The sequence below is a fragment of the Sceloporus undulatus genome, chromosome 6 (assembly GCF_019175285.1).
Source record: "Sceloporus undulatus isolate JIND9_A2432 ecotype Alabama chromosome 6, SceUnd_v1.1, whole genome shotgun sequence".
NCBI classification, from domain to species: Eukaryota; Metazoa; Chordata; class Lepidosauria; order Squamata; family Phrynosomatidae; genus Sceloporus; species Sceloporus undulatus.
Window position 1 is genome coordinate 147532308 of NC_056527.1, and position 16502 is coordinate 147548809.

Here is a 16502-nt window from a genome sequence, read left to right on the forward strand (position 1 = left end):
GGCAGTTAAAGTGGTGTCAAACTGCATTAATTCAGCAGCATGGTAGCAGCCTAAAATACAAATACAGGTGGACAGATGATAAGTTTATGGCCCAGTGAATATCAGAGATAAAACAGAATACATTACTTTTCCAGAATTCACAGACATAGCCGCATTAGTCTGGAAAATCAGTATGCAAAAGAATCTTGTAGCATCTTTAGTCCAAACCTTTGGTACATCTGAGGAAGTAGGCTCAAGTCTAGGAAAGCTCATGCTACCAACTTCTTTCTTTCAGTTAGTTTCAAACATGCTACAAGACACCTTTGCATTCCAGCAGAGGAAATCTTGCTATTCTGCTACTATAAAAGGGACCCATGTCTTTAAATGACCATTGCTTTCCCACCATCAAAAACCTTTCAACGTTTTATGTCAGAAAAGAAAACCCGGATCCTGCTGAGGTAAGCCGCTGGGCCTTTTTAAGTGAGGAAAACAAATATTTTGTCTAAATACAACTTCAGAGCAGGACAAATATAATAATAATCTGAAGCTGTTGTTGAGCTTCAAATGTTCATCTCCATTCTCTCTTTGAAGTTCAGGGAAGGGACTCCATTTTGTTGAAAAGACATTAAGATTCAGGCTTCATTGTCTGAGCTAGAGAAAATAAAACAACCTTCCAGGTCCTAAATTCTATTATAATTCACAACTAGAGTAGACCCACTGAAGCAATTCTTCAATGGTGGGTTAAAATATATGTAAACCCTAATTGGAGTCAGTGTAGTGGTTTGAAATTGGGATTCAAATCTCTGCTTAGCCATGGAAACCTCCCTTGGGCAAATCACTTTCTCTCAGCTTCAAAGGAGGCAAAGGCACAACCCTCTTTGATCAAATCTTGCCAAGAAAAACCCAGTGATAGGCTTGCCCTAGGGTCAACTTAGAGGCCCATTTTAGTGACAGGTCATGGAAAAATCATCCGTTGCTTTGTAACAAGGAAAAATATCAGTTTCCAGACAAGCCTACTGGACTGGATAAGGCAAATTCCTTGCGAGGTTTTGTTTTCCAAAGAATTCCCCGAAGAGGCCAAAATAAGCAGATATGCATCAAAATGTGTCAGCTGCAAAAATAATCAGCACTTAAGATCACCCCATTCATATTTTTTAAATTGTGGAAAAAATAATAATTTGCGGCAGGAAACAGTCCATGAATATTTTGTCTGTGCTTTGGAATATGGGCAACTGCTTCCCATCAGATCTTTCTGTATCAGATAATGTCTGTGCCCATGTATTACTAATTGATGAACAACCCTTTAATGCAAGGTTTTATTTTTGCAGTGCAAACCCCCACCGAGTCTGTTCCAAAGTAAGTCCCAAAAGCGAGTTCGGTGAGGCCAATGCAAGGTACTCAGGGATTACAATCCCATTATGTCACACTTCAGCATGTGGTTTGGCTGAAAACACACACACGGGTCTGTAAGTTGCATTAAGAGGAGATTTAGCCAGTCAATATTCACTTTGTCTATTCACTAAAAGGCTGCTAGGTTTTTATAGGGTACCTGTCAATATGAAAGCCTGGGGTGCAAAAACATGACAAAAACACCCCCGCGTTTCTCAAAAAAAAGCAAACCTCGATTTTGCCATTTTATTTACGGGACACCCTTTTCCTATGCCATTGTATATGATGAGACTTGAACATCCATGGATTTTGATAACCACAGGGAGGTCCTGGAAACAAAACCCAGAGGATAGTGAGGACCCACTGTATTCTTATGCTCTCCAAGTGCTAGAATCAGCAAATTCCTTCCACCGCGACGGTGTCCCAAGCATCAGCATTTGCACCAGCCGCTTTTTGTGCCCCGGGCCTTGCCCTTTGCTGGATCTTGTGAACTGGGCCAGGGTGGGGCCCAGAGCACCAAAAAAGCACTCAGGGCGGCGTGCAGGAAGCTAAGGGTGGCAACGGCTTAATTTCGGCTCTGCCCTTCTGAGTCATTCCTAAACGTTGTGAGTATCTAGGTGTTGTGTTAAACCGCTGGAGGTGTCGCTTTTCCAGAGGCAATGGTTAAAGGGAGAGTTGCATGCTAAGCTCTGCAGGATTCATCCAACCCAACATGCCAGTCAAAACACCAGCTATGGAATTATTGGCAAGAAATGCTGCACCAAACCTTGCCTTTTTCTCCTTGCATTCCCCTCACTTGAGCATTTAAACTTAGAACGGATGGCTCTTGCTATAAGTTTTAAAATTATGTGTGCTTGGTAGCTTGATGCTCAAAGGTGAGGAGAAGACAGGTCAGGAGGGGAAATTTTCTACCCCTTGAACCATAAGGACCACCAACATAAATTCCAGAAGTAGCCAACAGCACATGGCAGGTTTTGAAATATGGGTTATTTTTTAATGTTAAAGAGTGCAGGAAAGCTCCTACCATCAATTTTCACAACGACAACACGTGGTCCTCAAAGTGACTTGGCCCATCTCTGATTTACAGCATGAGTCTACAACAGATCTGGAATAAAGCTATAAAACATTACACTAGATTGCGGGAAGTAATAGCAGACAACAACAAAAAAGGATCTTGTGATGGGCATTAGGTGCCATCAAGCCATATAAAAACTCTTCCCAGACTCAGTCTAAAGTGCAACATTTTTGAAATCTTCTCCTATACTTTGCATCTAGAAGATGGAAGCATTTCTAGTTAAAATGGCTGGGTAACAGGAAAATGGCTTGGAAACTTTACTTTTTTGGGTCTACAACTCTCAGAATCTTTGAGATATTCTGGGAATTGTAGCAATCCAACCTCTGGCTACAATAGAGCTCCTGGGTCTAAGACAGCTTCGAAAGTTGGCTTAAGAAGCCAGGACTGAATATATGATGTAATGGTTCTCCAAACTTTGTCCTGAGAAAAAATGCATTACCATCATGAGGACTAGTAACTTAGTCCCCTCACAAACTTCCCCTTGAAATACTCCAGGAACACAATTCTGTACCCAGTTCCACATTTTGGTTTCTTCCTCTATGCAACTGAGGACAGGTGGCATGCCCAAATCACCCCAGTAAATGCCCATAAAAGTTCAGGATCCAAATATAACAAGACTTCCCTTTAACTTCCTTTTTCCTCTCTGAGCGTTGCCATTGACTCATGATGAAATGCAAAGAAACCCTTAAAAGGGCACATCTGAGGACTCTCAGAGCATTGTTGCAGTGATTTCCTGTTGCTATGTCCAACTACTTTGGCCACTACCAATCGTCCTGCGGTGCCCACTTGTTGCTCAGAAAGCGAGGAAACAAAGACCAACAAAAGCATCTAGATAGTTCTACTTTTTCTTGGTTTTCACACCTACATTTTACAGTAATATCAACAGTGCCCTGGGAGTAAAGTTTCCATTTGTAACTTATGGCTTATGTCCAGACTATCCGAAAGCCCCAATGAGCCTTCCTGAGTCTCAGGGAGGGTTTTCTTTCCATCCCACCACTTTCACAGGTCCATCTGATGAGGTCCATCTGATGAGGACATTGGAGAGGGCCTTCTTGGTGGCTGCTCCCACTCTCTGGAAAACATTTCTAAGAGAGGCTTGGTTAGCCCCTCTCTTGGCTCTCTTTTCACTGGCAAGCAAAGACCTTCTTACGATGTTAAAGCCTCAGTGACTACACTGATGTCTGTGCAGGGGCTGGAGTTTTCTGCCTTTCCACCTTTTCCTTCCTTTCTAGAGATCATGGACTTCATGGACCTCTCAGCCTGTGCCTGGCATCCCTGGTACCCTAGACATCTTTGGTCGGGCCGGTTGAGGGTGTAACCCAGCCACTGTATTCTGCAGGAACAGTTAAGTCACATGCGAGGGGGATGCCAAACAAGATCTTGGGCCAAAATGCCATTAGAGAACTTCCTCCTTTTCAGAGCGGCTGAACTGCCCTGACCGACTGACCGACCAACCGGCTCCTTCTGCTCTTCTCTATTCACAGTGGAGATGGATTTAATTAGGACCAACAGGAATGTTTTTTAACATCCTAAAATTGAATCTGACAGCCTGTTCTGCAGTCTGGTAGAAGAAACATACCCAGTCTGATTCTCTTTTCTTCTTTAGAGCCTTGCAACTGAGTAAGAAAAGAAATGTGTGATAGCCATGAGAAACCAGAATCCTAAACATTCATCAGGTATTTCTGATGCAGCAGCTTCAGGGGTTCTCTCCTCTTAGGAAGAGGCCCAAAGGCTCTCAATATGGGTTAGGAGCTATAAGGTCCCCCAGATGTTGTTCCACTGACATTACCAGCATGCTTCACCATGGATTGGGGCTACTAGGAATTGTCTTTTCTAGGGAGCCATGTCTTTGCATGATATGTCTAAATTATGACAGCCTCAGTTTAGTCATCTTGGCTTCTAGGGAGAATTCAGGCTTGATTTGCTCCAAGACCCATTTATTTGTCTTTTTTTGGCAGTCCAGGATATCTGCAGAACTCCCCTCCAGGGCCACATTTCGAATGAGTTGGTTCTCTTCCTGCCAGCCAAATAATGTCTTGGCCGTTGCCCTGCATCCCATCCTCTTCACCAGAAATTAGTCACCAACATATGACTGTGCTGGGCCATGACAAACATCCCAGAGATGCTGAAGCCACAAAGCCACCCACCTTGCCTTCTTCCACATGAGCAGAACGCAAACTCAGTAAAGTGACTCCAGGGCCCAGAGTGTGTGAAACGCATTTATAGGTCAACTCCTTCCTCTGGAACGCCAAGAGAGAAAGAATGTGGCAAGGGCTCATACCAAGGCAGCAGTTAAAAGCCTGATGCACACAAATAGGTGCCTTGTAAAAACATAATGAGTCAGGGAATCCAAGAACACATACAACTAGTTTTGTACACACACACACACAAACACTGCCTTGAAGGTTGCACCCCCTCCCCAAAATGCATTGCATGCTCACAGTCACAGCAGAGTCATGCTGTTTTTCTTGCAAAGAAGCAAAACTTGCAAGCTGCCTTAAGTCCCTTTTTGGGAGAAAGGTGGCCTAAAAATGAAATAAATAAATATGTATAAATACAAATAAAACTAAGACACTCTTAAGAGCTGTAAATTGAAGGTGGGGTCGATGGAAAGATAACTCACATTTGAGGTAGGCTAGATTAAATTCCTATTAAATCCCATTGCAGTTTTGGACTAATGGCCACCATTTTCTAGAAGAGGGGTTTCACAATGTTGTAGAAGAGGGGTGGAAATCATGCAGGCCCCCATTTTCTGGATTGCAAGTCCTAGCAGCCCCCAGCCAGCATTGCCAATGGTGAAGAATGCTAGGAGCTGGAGTCCAACACATCTGTAGACTTGCAACACATTTGTACTGTAGAGTTGCAACTCCCAGAATCCCTGACCATTGATCACACTGGTATGGATTTCTGAGAGTAATTTTAGGAAACCACTCTCTCCAGATAAACAAGATTATGTGCAGGGTTTGAGGCAACCTGATTTAACTCCATAGCTTAAACTGATGTTATCGTATGTTGCCCTGAGGTCAGGGCGGGATACAGATATGTCAATATACAGGTTTTAATAAACAAAGAAACCTGACTCATCTGTCTGAGAGGAAGAAGAACAAAATTGTCCTTTCAGGCTCATCACATTAGTTTGTGCACTCAAGGCGGTTTATCAAAAACATCCTTCACCATGATCCCAAACATGACAACTCACCAAAAGGGCATTTTGGTCCTTAGGTATTGTCACATGCATGGTTAAACTACTAATATTCTGAAAGCAGTCACTGGTCTTTCACTCTTATGTGCTAAACCAGTGTAACCAAAAGTGGAGGACCTGGGATAGGCACTGATCCCAGGAGAGTTTCCACAAAATGACCTCTGGCAGTTGCAGCCCTAAACAGCCATGCTAGCTGGAGAATTCTGGGCTTTGTAGTCCAAACCAGTAGCTTTTCAACAGTCCCTTCTTCTTCTTTCCCATGCCGACAGGAGTGCTCAATTAAACAGCTTCAGAGCATTGGTTTCAGAAAGATTTCCCTCTTTGTGTTAATAGTTCGCTCAAGTCCACCCAAGTGCAACAAACCTGATGCCAAAACTGAGGCCCAACTCTTTTGTGAGAGCCATAAATCCAAAACTTTGCTTCAGCCGCCTCCAACAACCTCCAGACAGAGGCACTGGGCTTCAGACATCCCGATTAGTCACCCGGAGTGATAGCAATGAACCATTTATAGATGCTGGGCTCAGCTGACCAAGGTGATTCAGCAGCACAAGCCCGGTTCCTGGTCAGAGATGGGCCCCGTCCATTGCTCCAAAAGGGTCCCTGAGACCAGCGTTGGAAGGGCCAAGATGTCTCAGCCGACGAGGAGGAAGAGGAAGAAGGCCACCATGCTGAGTCCAAAATAACTTTTGGAGGAACAAGAGGTGGGGATGGGTGATTTTTTTACTTCTTTTGCTCAACTGCAGCCAACGTCTGTGGACAAGAAACTAGGTTAAAGCAACACATTAAGTTCTCCGTGCTGCCAACCAGACGACCAACACAACGGCAGCTTCAGCAGCATCTGCTCTGAATTAAGAGCCCAATCCTTTCTAAAGCTATCTCCATGTCCATCCATATATAAAGAGGATCTTTCTGGATCCTATTACCGTCCATCCCATTCTCACAACTGCGTAAATATGCTTCATACCTGACACCTCTGTACTGCATCTGGAGGAGTGGGTTTACAACCATGAAAGCTCATACTAAAACAAAAGCAAGTTGCTCTTAAAGGTGCTGCCACATTCTTTCTCTTTTCTTTTCCTCCTCCTTTCCTCTTTTTTTTTATCCTGCAAGACACTAACACATCTACTTCTTTGAAAACTCAGCATCTCCATGTGGCATTTGGAGTTTTTAATTTTAAAAAACTGTCTGCTGATGGAGAGGGGAAAAGGAAGCAACATTCATAGTGTTTTGAAGGGTGCAGAAACACAAATGGTCAGGGCAGGAAAACATTCAGCATCCCCTCTGGCATCATCTCCTCTTCTCTGGTCTCGAAAGGAGTCCCTCTTCCCAAAGCCTTTTAATCTTGATTTTTGGAAAGTGGGGTGAGGCAGAAATGCAAGGAACCTGAAAGGAAGGGGGGAGGTTGAGTTTTTAAAAACATTATTCAGCTGTGACTCCCCTTAAGATTCCAATGGAAGAGACCATAAAAAGTCAGGCCACACAAGAACTTTTTTTCTCCCAAATTAGCCTTATAATAAAAATATATATTCACTAATGAGTACTCCATCCTGTTCTGCCCATGATTTACAAAGGGATGCTGATGGTAACATCAACGGCCCCAACAATCTATCCACAGGGCTTACAGCTTTCAAGCATTTAGAAGGAAGCCAGAAGGAAACCATCTTAGGGCTATAGTGGGAAGCCAGAGTCATGATCCAGAGTGGGATATTGGAACAGTTACTTTTTCTTATTTACAGGTTCCAGAATCCCTTACACTGGCTGGTGGAGGTTACAGTCCAATGACTTTTCCAAGTACTGTCTAGAAATGAGCACATGAGGCATGGCTTGTTCTCTTGCTATTACTGTCTGCTTTCAAGTCGTTTCTGACTTATAGCGACCCTATAGTGAATCTTATTTATTGGCAAGATTTCCAAGAGTTTGCCACCATTGCCTCCCTTTGAGGCTGGGAAAATATAACTTGCCCTAAGTCACGCAGTGGGTTTCCATGACTGAGTAAGGATTTGAATCCTGGGCTCCATAGTTGTAGTCCAATGCTCAAACCATTACGCTGCATTTTGCAGATCATCAAAAGCCAGTTTAGGGGGGGAGGACTGCGGGAGAGTGTCCAAGACAGAAAGTGTCCAAAGTGGTCCTCTGGTCCAGTGGATCCTATTACATTCCATTCCATTCCACTCCCACTGGTGTGTAAATATGCTTTGTGCATGTGTCTTCCAGTTGCCTGTTGACTTACAGTGACCCCATGAATTTCATAGGGTTTTCTTGGGCCAGGAATGCTCAGAGGTAGCTTTGCCAGTTCCTTCCTCTGTAATATAGCCTCCAGCACCTGGCATCCATTGGCAGTCTCCTATCCAAGTACTAATCAGGGCTGACACTGCTTAGTTTTCAAGGTTGGAGGGGATCTCGTTCCTTGAGAGCATCCTTTAGGATACAAAAGGTAAGCCTGTGACTCTAACATTGTCACTTTTCTTCTCATGTATGACTTCTCCGTAAAAGTATCATTGCTTTGAGGATTTTGGGTTCTATTTCCCTGTGTGGCCAACCCGGCTCCATCTGAGTACATTTCTTCAAATTTTCAGTGGCTAACAGAAGCTCTCCTCTCCAGGAAGGCACTCTGACCTTCACTTGACAGCCAGTTTTAGCTGCAGAAATGTCTGTGGCTGTCACCAAAAATCAATAAAGCAGCAGCAGCAGAAGCATTTAGAAAGGTAAGCCAGACAAAAGGAGCATTATTAAGTACTGAAGCTGAAGAAATGAGAAGGCCATCCATAGAGAGCAGCATGCAGACAGGTCTGCTGGGCCTGTGGTTTTTGGAGGAGGGAGGCATCCACAACTTGAAGACCACTTCTGTGAATTTAAGACTGCAATGGTTCCAGTTTACTGTCCTGTCAGAGGAGGCTGACGTAGACTTGCCCCAGAGCAGATTTCTTTCCCAGAGCATTCCTCCATCCTCACCCCACAGGTGGCTAAATAAGTTTGCTCCCTCTCCCTCTGAAAAGGGCACTGCCTTGAAATGGGGGAGAATGAAAGGCAGACTTGGGAATATTTTACTATTCAGCAACAGCAGATCTAGAAGCAGCATGGACCAAAACTTGCTGTACCAGCAAATGACCAAAGCACAGGATGCAACGGTAGCAAAACTGTTCTGAGCCGGGTGCAGACAAGAGGCAACCGAGTCACCAGATTCCTGTTTAAAGCCATTTCAGGACAGCAATGAGCCTTGCCTGCCTGGCCCTTTCTTTCACTTGCATGGAAAAGAGTATGAAGATTCCCTGCCAAGCGCTTCTGGGACAACAATCACACTTGTGAGAGACCAGAACTTTGAAGACTTGCTTTCTTTTTTGCACAGGTTGTGTATCCTTTAGGTTGAAAATGTGAGATTTGCCTAAAGTCAACCAGTGGGATTCGAATCCTAATCTCCACAGTTGTATTCCAATGCTCAAACCACCACCCTATGCTGGCTCTACTCTTCCAGCGCCCCATTTCAAATTTTCTTCTACACTAGTTCCCTTTAGGGTTGCCATAACTTGGAAAGGACCTGAAGGCACACAAAAGGTGACATTGGGGAAGGGGATGTTATGCTTGCAAACATGCAACCTGATGCAAGTCTTTGCAACTGAACAATGCAAACCTTGGTAAACAAAAGATATCTGACAAATCATATCACAAGCAGAGAATGATCAGCGGAGAAAGGAATCTGCAGGTTTTCACAACAGATCTGTTTGTGTCTCTTTATCTCTCATGCTTGTTTGAGAATAGGATGCTCTTTTTCATCTTAGGCAATCAAGCAAGTCGCTCCCTGTCTACAAGGTTTTTAAAACCAGCCCTCTGCAAATGTCTACAAATTCCAGGTGACTTGGAGTAACATATGCCTGCCTGCCCACTAACTCACCTGGGAGAGGGGTGACTTTGTCCAAGGCAAGCAACAAACATCAAAGGGATTTGGGGAGGGGGACTTAAAATGTCTTAAAATCCTACTGAAATTAATGGGGTCGCTATACGTTAACAGGTGACTTGAAGACATACACACAGAGACACCTAGAGATCCCAGGTCTTCCCTCTTGGTGGATCTCCCATCCAAGGATTAAGCACAGCTGATCTTGCTTAGCTTCCAAAAGCAGGCAAGAGCAGGATGTGTTGAGGGTGGTTCTGTTTTCTTTGCAAGAGGAGATGGATCCTTGGACCCAGACAACTAAGTATTCAGGGAGGCGGAAGTTTACTCCTCCTCATCCACCAGCCCTAAACAAAGATGCTCACAGAGATGTGTGAAGAAGCCAAGGACAAGCCAGCCTTATGTGCTTTTGCACCATGTTCACTCCCGTTCCAGGCTGAGCTCCAGAGACAGCCTGGCAGCTCACCTTGATGGTGCCCAGTGCTCAAGGGAAGCATTCACAGGAGCTGAAAGGGTTGCCAGGTGAACGCCTCTGTTGGTAGTTTTTGATGCAAGCAGGAGGCACTCTCCCATCTAGAGCCAGACTCTTTCCCTCTCTCTGTCTCTGACTTTTCCTTTCATGTGGTAAAGAATAGGCTCTCCAGGTAATCCATCCTGCAAGTGAGCAGCACCTCCTGCCTCCCTCGCTGCCCGCCCAGCGCAAGAAGAAACTGAGAGCAAAAGCAAACCAGATCTGCTTGGACAAAAATAGCCACCAGATTGCCTTACACACAGATACAATGCCATGCCACCATCACCAAGGGGATGCCAGGGCTCCCATCTGTGCCATAGCAGTGGCTTCTGCCTCCTCTCCATGGATCTTGGAGGACAGAAGGAAAAGAAGGTGCCTCTCTGAGGGGAACTGGCATCCACTCAGAAAGAGGAGGGGGGAACATACTACAGCTGCTTCCACCTTTTTCCAAGTTCCACACAAAAAGAGCACCATCATCATTTTGGAGGGACAAGGGAAGGACAAATGGAAGTATCCATTCCACCCGTGGGTGGCCACCATAAAACCAGGACCTAAATGCGCCAGGCCCTGGTGATTTGGTAATGCCAACAGTTTCATTAGCTTCACAAATTGGTTAAAAATAGATTGATGGCCTTCCAAGGTCTCAATTTCGACTTAATAAAAAGCTGGACTACTAGAGTTGTATGGCCAGAAACAAGCAAAGATGTGAAGGAGACTTTTAGGAATATAGAAAGTGAGGGAGCAGGCTATTTTAATCCCAGAAGGAGAACAGGTATGGAGAGTGTGCCATGAATATGGAGCCAAGTCATGCCCATTTGGGTGCCCAAGACCGTAGGGTGGAAGGGGAGCCAAGGATGCCATTCTGGATCGGGTCTCCTTCTTGTCACTGCAGCTCTTCTGTAGAAGAGCCTTACAATGGATTCTGTTCCCGCAGCCTGATCCACCATCCCACCCCAAATACTCCTGAGTCCTGATGGAGAGCCAGCTATAGAGGGTTATGCCTCCCCAGAAAAGACAATGATGCTTGGGAAGGTAGAAGGCAGGAGAAAAAGAGGAAGCCTGCACTCCAGATGGATGGACGCCATCAAGGAAGAATGGATGGCCTGACTCTGCTAGACCTGAGCAAGGCGGTTGGTGACAGGGGGACTTGGAGGTCTCTCATTTGAGTTGAGCTGAGGGCAGTTTATAACACATATCATCCAGTCAGACCTGGCTAGACCTTGGACAGGAGACCACCACCAGAAGGAAAGGAAAGGACCTCCCTCCTTGGAGGTCTTCAAACAGAGGCTGGATGGCCATCTGTCGACGATGCTTTGATCTGGATTTCCTGCATGGCAGGGGGTTGGACTGGATGGCCCTTGAGGTCTCTTCCAACTCTATGATTCTATGATTCTATGAGACCATGAAGCTCTACAGCCAATAGTCAGAGCTGCCGATATGAGGATAAATGAATGGTATGAGTAAGTATAAAGACAGCTTCTTATGTGAAGTCCAAGGCTTTCATGGCTGGCTGTGGCTGGCATCTTCTCTGAATGCTGGTGAAACTTCAGGAATAAATTCTTCTAAAACCTGGCCTCATAGCTCAAAAAAACCCACACAAAACTACAGCTTCTTATATTCGTAAGGAGCTGCTTGTTAATTAATCCGACGGCAACAGTACTGAGAACACAACGGCTGTCATCAGGTAAACAGGGCCAGGCATGGTTAGTTCTCTGGTGTGAAACTATTGGAAGGAAGGGAAAGCAGGCATCTCCAAGTGGAGCTAGAAACAAATTCTGATTGAAACTCTGGAGAAAGCTATGCATAGCTAGCAGTCAGAGCTGGCAACATGGGACTAGGCGCCCCTCCAGAGGAGTTCTAAAGCCATCTCCTTACATCCTTCTGTAGACCTCCCTTACAAATACCCAGATCCTCAAGACAAAGCCTGACCACAGCAAGGTGGAACACTGCAAGGAACAACATGTGTGTATTGTTCTGTGGGTGTACAGATACGGACACAATCTCTTGCTTTGGGAAGCAAATGGAGAAAAAGGCACACGCACAACATCTGCAGAAGACGTTACAGCATGAGTAACACAGTTGGAAAAACTTCTCTTTCCAAGTCTTCCGCCTCCACCAAACTCTTTTAAAAAAAGGCAACCCTCATGGAAATTCACAGAGATGCGCACACACTCCCCAAAGCCCCACGCGATTCCTGCCTGTGTGATTCACGGCTGGTCTCTAAGCCAAGAACCGGGAGAGTTTACTGGGCCAAGTAACTGGGTCAGTGCAGAGGAACTTCTCCCATGCTCAAAGGCCAGGGAGCGGCTTCTCCAGAAAAGGAGAGACCCAAAAGCCAAAAGGGGACTGCAGGGCTCTTCCCTAGGGACAGTGGCAACAGCAGATGGCCAACTTCCAGGGTCTCTCTCTCTCTCTCTCTCTCTCTGTGTGTGTGTGTATGGAGAAATCCTATAAGTTGTGGCCATTCCCACAGCCAGATCTTGAGTTCTTGAGACACCAGGGATTGTGAATCAGAGCAATGCATTCAAGGGGCCACCTCTAGGACCCATCATCCCTTCTGCCATTTCATCTCCATGCACAAAGACCAGGTTACTACATGGTTACTGCAACTTCATTCCCATGCACAAAGGATCTGTCATTTAAACTGACATCCTCACATATACATGTCTGTACCTGGCTTCCACTCCACCAAACGCACCTGAGCAGGTAGACTGAAGTCTCCGAAAGCTGATGCTGCCAACTTTTTTTCAGTGAGTCTCAAAGGGGCTACAAGATCTGTTTCTAAAGACTAACATGGCTATATCTTTAAGTCCCTTTCTGTGTTTTCTGTGACCCTTGGACTTATGGCCACTTAATGGCTGCCCTAGGACTTTCTCAGGCCCAGGGACTGGCATGGCTGGAAATTGTAGTGCCCAAGAGGTGCAGTTTCACCCTCTTCAGCAGCATCCTGACCTGGACCCTTGTGGGCTGTTGCTAGCTCCGTTCTGAGCGGAGGAGAAGACCCTCTGGACCGCAGCCATTTACTCCCTGAGCTGATCTACCCCCGCCTCTCCCATGATAGGATCCGGAGCCCCTTGGGCCCTTGGCGTCCTCTGGTGGGTTGGGTTCCAAAGCCAATATCTGTGGAGGCTGTGCCAGGGCCGAGTAAAGGGGCCTTCCTTCCGATGGCTTTTGGGGAGTGTGTTTCCAAGTCCCGGAGGGAGGATGCTGCAGAGTCCCTGGCCCCCTCAGTTGCCCCGGGTCTGAATGCAAGGCGAGGGAGGGAGACTCTGCTCCGGAGTAACACTCACTCTCCCCCCGCCCGCTAAAATGGAAGTTTGCTCTCCTCCTCCTCCTTCCCTCCGGCCAAAGGCCCACTCACCATGGCTGGCCCCTCTCTCCGGCTGCTCCTGCTTCAGGGCAATGCTGCTCCTGCTCCTGCTGCTCCTGCTGCTCCTGGACGGGAAGGAGACAGGCCCAGAGAAGAGACAGCTCCGCCTGGGCAGAGGAGCAGCAGCAGCACCAGCAGGAGGAGGAGGAGGGCAGGGAAGGAAGGAAGGACGGCCCCCAGGACGGAGGAGGCGCTGGGGAAAGAGAGAGAGAGAGAGAGAAAGAAAGAAAGAGAGGAAGGAAGGAAGGAAGGGAAGGAAGGAAGGAGAAAAGGAGAGGGAGAAAGAAAGAAAAAACAGCATGGAAGGAAGGAAGAGGAAGGATGGATGAAGTAAAGGAAAGGAAGAAGGAAAGGGAGAGGGGAGGGAGGAAGGAAGGGGAAGGATGGATGGATGGAGGAAGTGAAGGAAAGAAGGAAAGGAATAGGGAAAGGGAGATGAAGAGAAAGGTAGAGAAGGAAGGAAGGAAGGAAGGAAGGAAGGAAGGAAGGAAGGAAGGTAGAGGAAAAGGAGGGGAAGAGGAAGCTCTTCCTTCTTCCTACTTCCCAGGGGGGCTTGAGGAAGAGAGAGGAGGAGGAGGAGGAGGAGGAGGATCTGCTGCTGCTCTTGGCCTGGAAGTGAAGGAAGGACAAAGGCTCTCAACTGCACCCCTTCCTTGCCTCCCAGGAGACCCATCCCAACGGTGGGGTCTTGAGTCGACACATAGGTAAACCCGCTTCATTCAATGGGTCTGTTCTTGTAGCATCTGAGGAAGTAGAATGCGGTCCACCAAAGCTTAGACTACCACTTCTTGGGTCGTCGAAGGTGCTACAAGATCTCTTTGCCTCTCCCCAGCCCTGCTCTGGTCTTGCAAGTTCAGGGCAGCCACTGTGGCTTCCTTGGCTGCATCCATCCATCTATAATGCAGTTTTCCTCTTTTCCATCTGCCTTCCACCTTAGCAAGCGCTGCTGTCTTCTCATGATGTGCCCAAAGTAGGGCAACCTCTGCATGGTCATTTCAGCTTCTCCGAAATCTATCCTGGGCTTTAGGCCAGAAAGGCTGGCACAGATGTTGAGCCTCACCATGAGGAGAAGGGAGCGCATCAACCCAGTAATTAAATTCAATGAAAACGAAATAATGAATTCATGGACCAGCTTGTTTGGCACTTGGAAGAGAGGCATCCTCAGGCAAGAAAACAACTCTGGAGCCAAATTCGAGCTCATCATTAAAATGAATTAATTAACAATTAATTAATTCATCTTCTTGCTTGTCTGCAGCAGCAGTTCCACTCTCAGGCAGAAACAAAGACGGGCAGCAGCAGACTTCTGCCCTGAATTAAATAATTTGATACCAAGCAATTGGAATTAATTAATGTAATGATATAATTAACATTGGATGGTACTTTAAAAGTGCAAGGTTTCCAAGTGTCTGGATTTCACCGTCTTGGGAGTTATGACAAACAGATGTTCTCCTTTGTCCTTATGGGTAGCCCACAGAAGAACTTGGAAAAGTTATTTTGGGGAGCCTCAAATCCTGAGAACACACCCCTGCCAGCATCCATGATTACTGCTTAGGGGATGCTGGGAGTTGTAGTCCAAAATAACCTTCTCAGGCAGGTCACAGGTATTTAAACATGGTTCAGTTTGGGAATAAGGGGAATAATGGGGAACCTGTTTTGGTTGAAGGGGCCCAGGCTTAGATTGGGTTCCAAAGAAGTTGGAGCAGGAGGCATTTCAACTGTGGGCAGAGCCAAAGGCAAAATAAGACTGGAGCCAAAATACCAGCCCATTTCAACTTAAAACCAGGTAAACATTTCAACTGTTTGGAATGGGAGGAAAAGCATTCAAAAGTTGACAAACAGCCAAATCACGATGAGGGGGCAAAGCCTAGGGCCTGGCTTTCTAGGGAAGCCCCAAGGGCCAGATATAGTCCAGAGGTATGTTAGCCACTGCTTAAGTGTTGCATGCACCCCCTGCACACATCCACAATTGCCCCCCCAAATCAGCAACCCCTTGTGAGTAACTTCTGTCCCAATTCATCTCCCCTGTGTGTGTGTTGTGTGTCCTCAAGTTGTTCCTTACCTATGGCAAGCCTATTATGGGTTTTTCTTGGCAAGATGTGTTCAGAGGTGGCTTGCCCTTGCCTTCTCCTGCAGCTGAGAACATGTCATTTGACCAAGTCACTCAATGGGTTTTATGGCCAAGCTGGGACTCGAACCCTGGTCTTCAGTCATAGTCCAGTGCTCAAACCACTATGCCAATGATTCCCAAACTCTGGTCCTCCAGGTGTTTTGGACTTCAGCTCCCAAAAGCCTCAGCCATCCTGGTCAATGGTCTGGGATTCTGGGAGCTGAAGTCCAAAACCTCTGGAAGGTCAGATTTTGGAAATCACTGCACTAACACTATGCTGACTCTCTAAAAACCTACTTAAGTTGGCATTGTCTGTGGTCAAAACTTTGTTTTCCTCTTACGAACCAAGGGATGAATGTCCCTGACCGCTGGTAAGACCAACAGCGGCCTCCAGTGGCCACGATCCATAATGCCCAGGAAGTCAACCGTCTGGACAGAATATGGAGAAACGGAAGGGTTTCCATTTGGCAAGAGGGTCAAGCAAGGCTGCATTTTATCACCACACCTGTTTAATTTGTATGCCAGACATATCATATGTAAAGCAGGATTAGACTCAGAGGAAGGAGGCGTGAAAATTGGAGGAAGGAACATCAATAATTTTTTAAGATATGCAGATGACGCCATACTTTTAGCAAAAAATAGCAAAGCCTTGGAAGGATTGCTGAAGAAAGTCAAGGATGATGAAAGTGCAAAGGCAGGTTTACAGTTGAATGCTAGGAAAACACAAATAATAATTACATATTATTTAAAGTAGATGATGAAGACATTGAAATATTCAATTTTTCTGTACCTAGGCTCAATGATAAATCAGAATGGATGCTGCAGTCAAGAAACCAGGAGACAACTAAGAGCTGGAAAGGCAAGTATGATGGAACGAAGTAAGATCCTCAAGTGCAAAGGCAGATCATTAAACACCAAGGCCAGGATCATTATCCATGCCATAATGTTTCTGATTTCTGTGTATGCTTCTGGAAGCTGGA

At 46.0% G+C, this 16502-nt stretch overlaps 2 protein-coding genes across 7 annotated transcripts in view; one reads left to right on the plus strand and one right to left on the minus strand.

Moving 5' to 3' along the window:
• Window positions 1-16502, plus strand: part of MINDY2 (MINDY lysine 48 deubiquitinase 2) — a 689230-nt gene that overhangs the window by 143679 nt on the left and 529049 nt on the right. The window lies entirely within an intron of this gene.
• MYO1E (myosin IE) overlaps window positions 1-16502 on the minus strand; it is a 568767-nt gene that overhangs the window by 38780 nt on the left and 513485 nt on the right. The window contains exon 1 of one of the 5 annotated variants that reach the window (XR_006104381.1): window positions 5643-6486. The exons of 1 other annotated variant lie outside the window; for it this stretch is intronic. Coding sequence is in view for 3 of the 4 variants with exons in the window: in XM_042471362.1 (XP_042327296.1) it covers window positions 5643-5681 (39 nt within the window). In the remaining variant the exon portion in view is untranslated. Of the gene's footprint in view, window positions 1-2392; window positions 2485-5642; window positions 6487-13406; window positions 13558-16502 lie in introns of those variants that run through there. 3 more of the 5 variants (XM_042471364.1, XM_042471362.1, XM_042471363.1) reach the window with 3 other exon arrangements.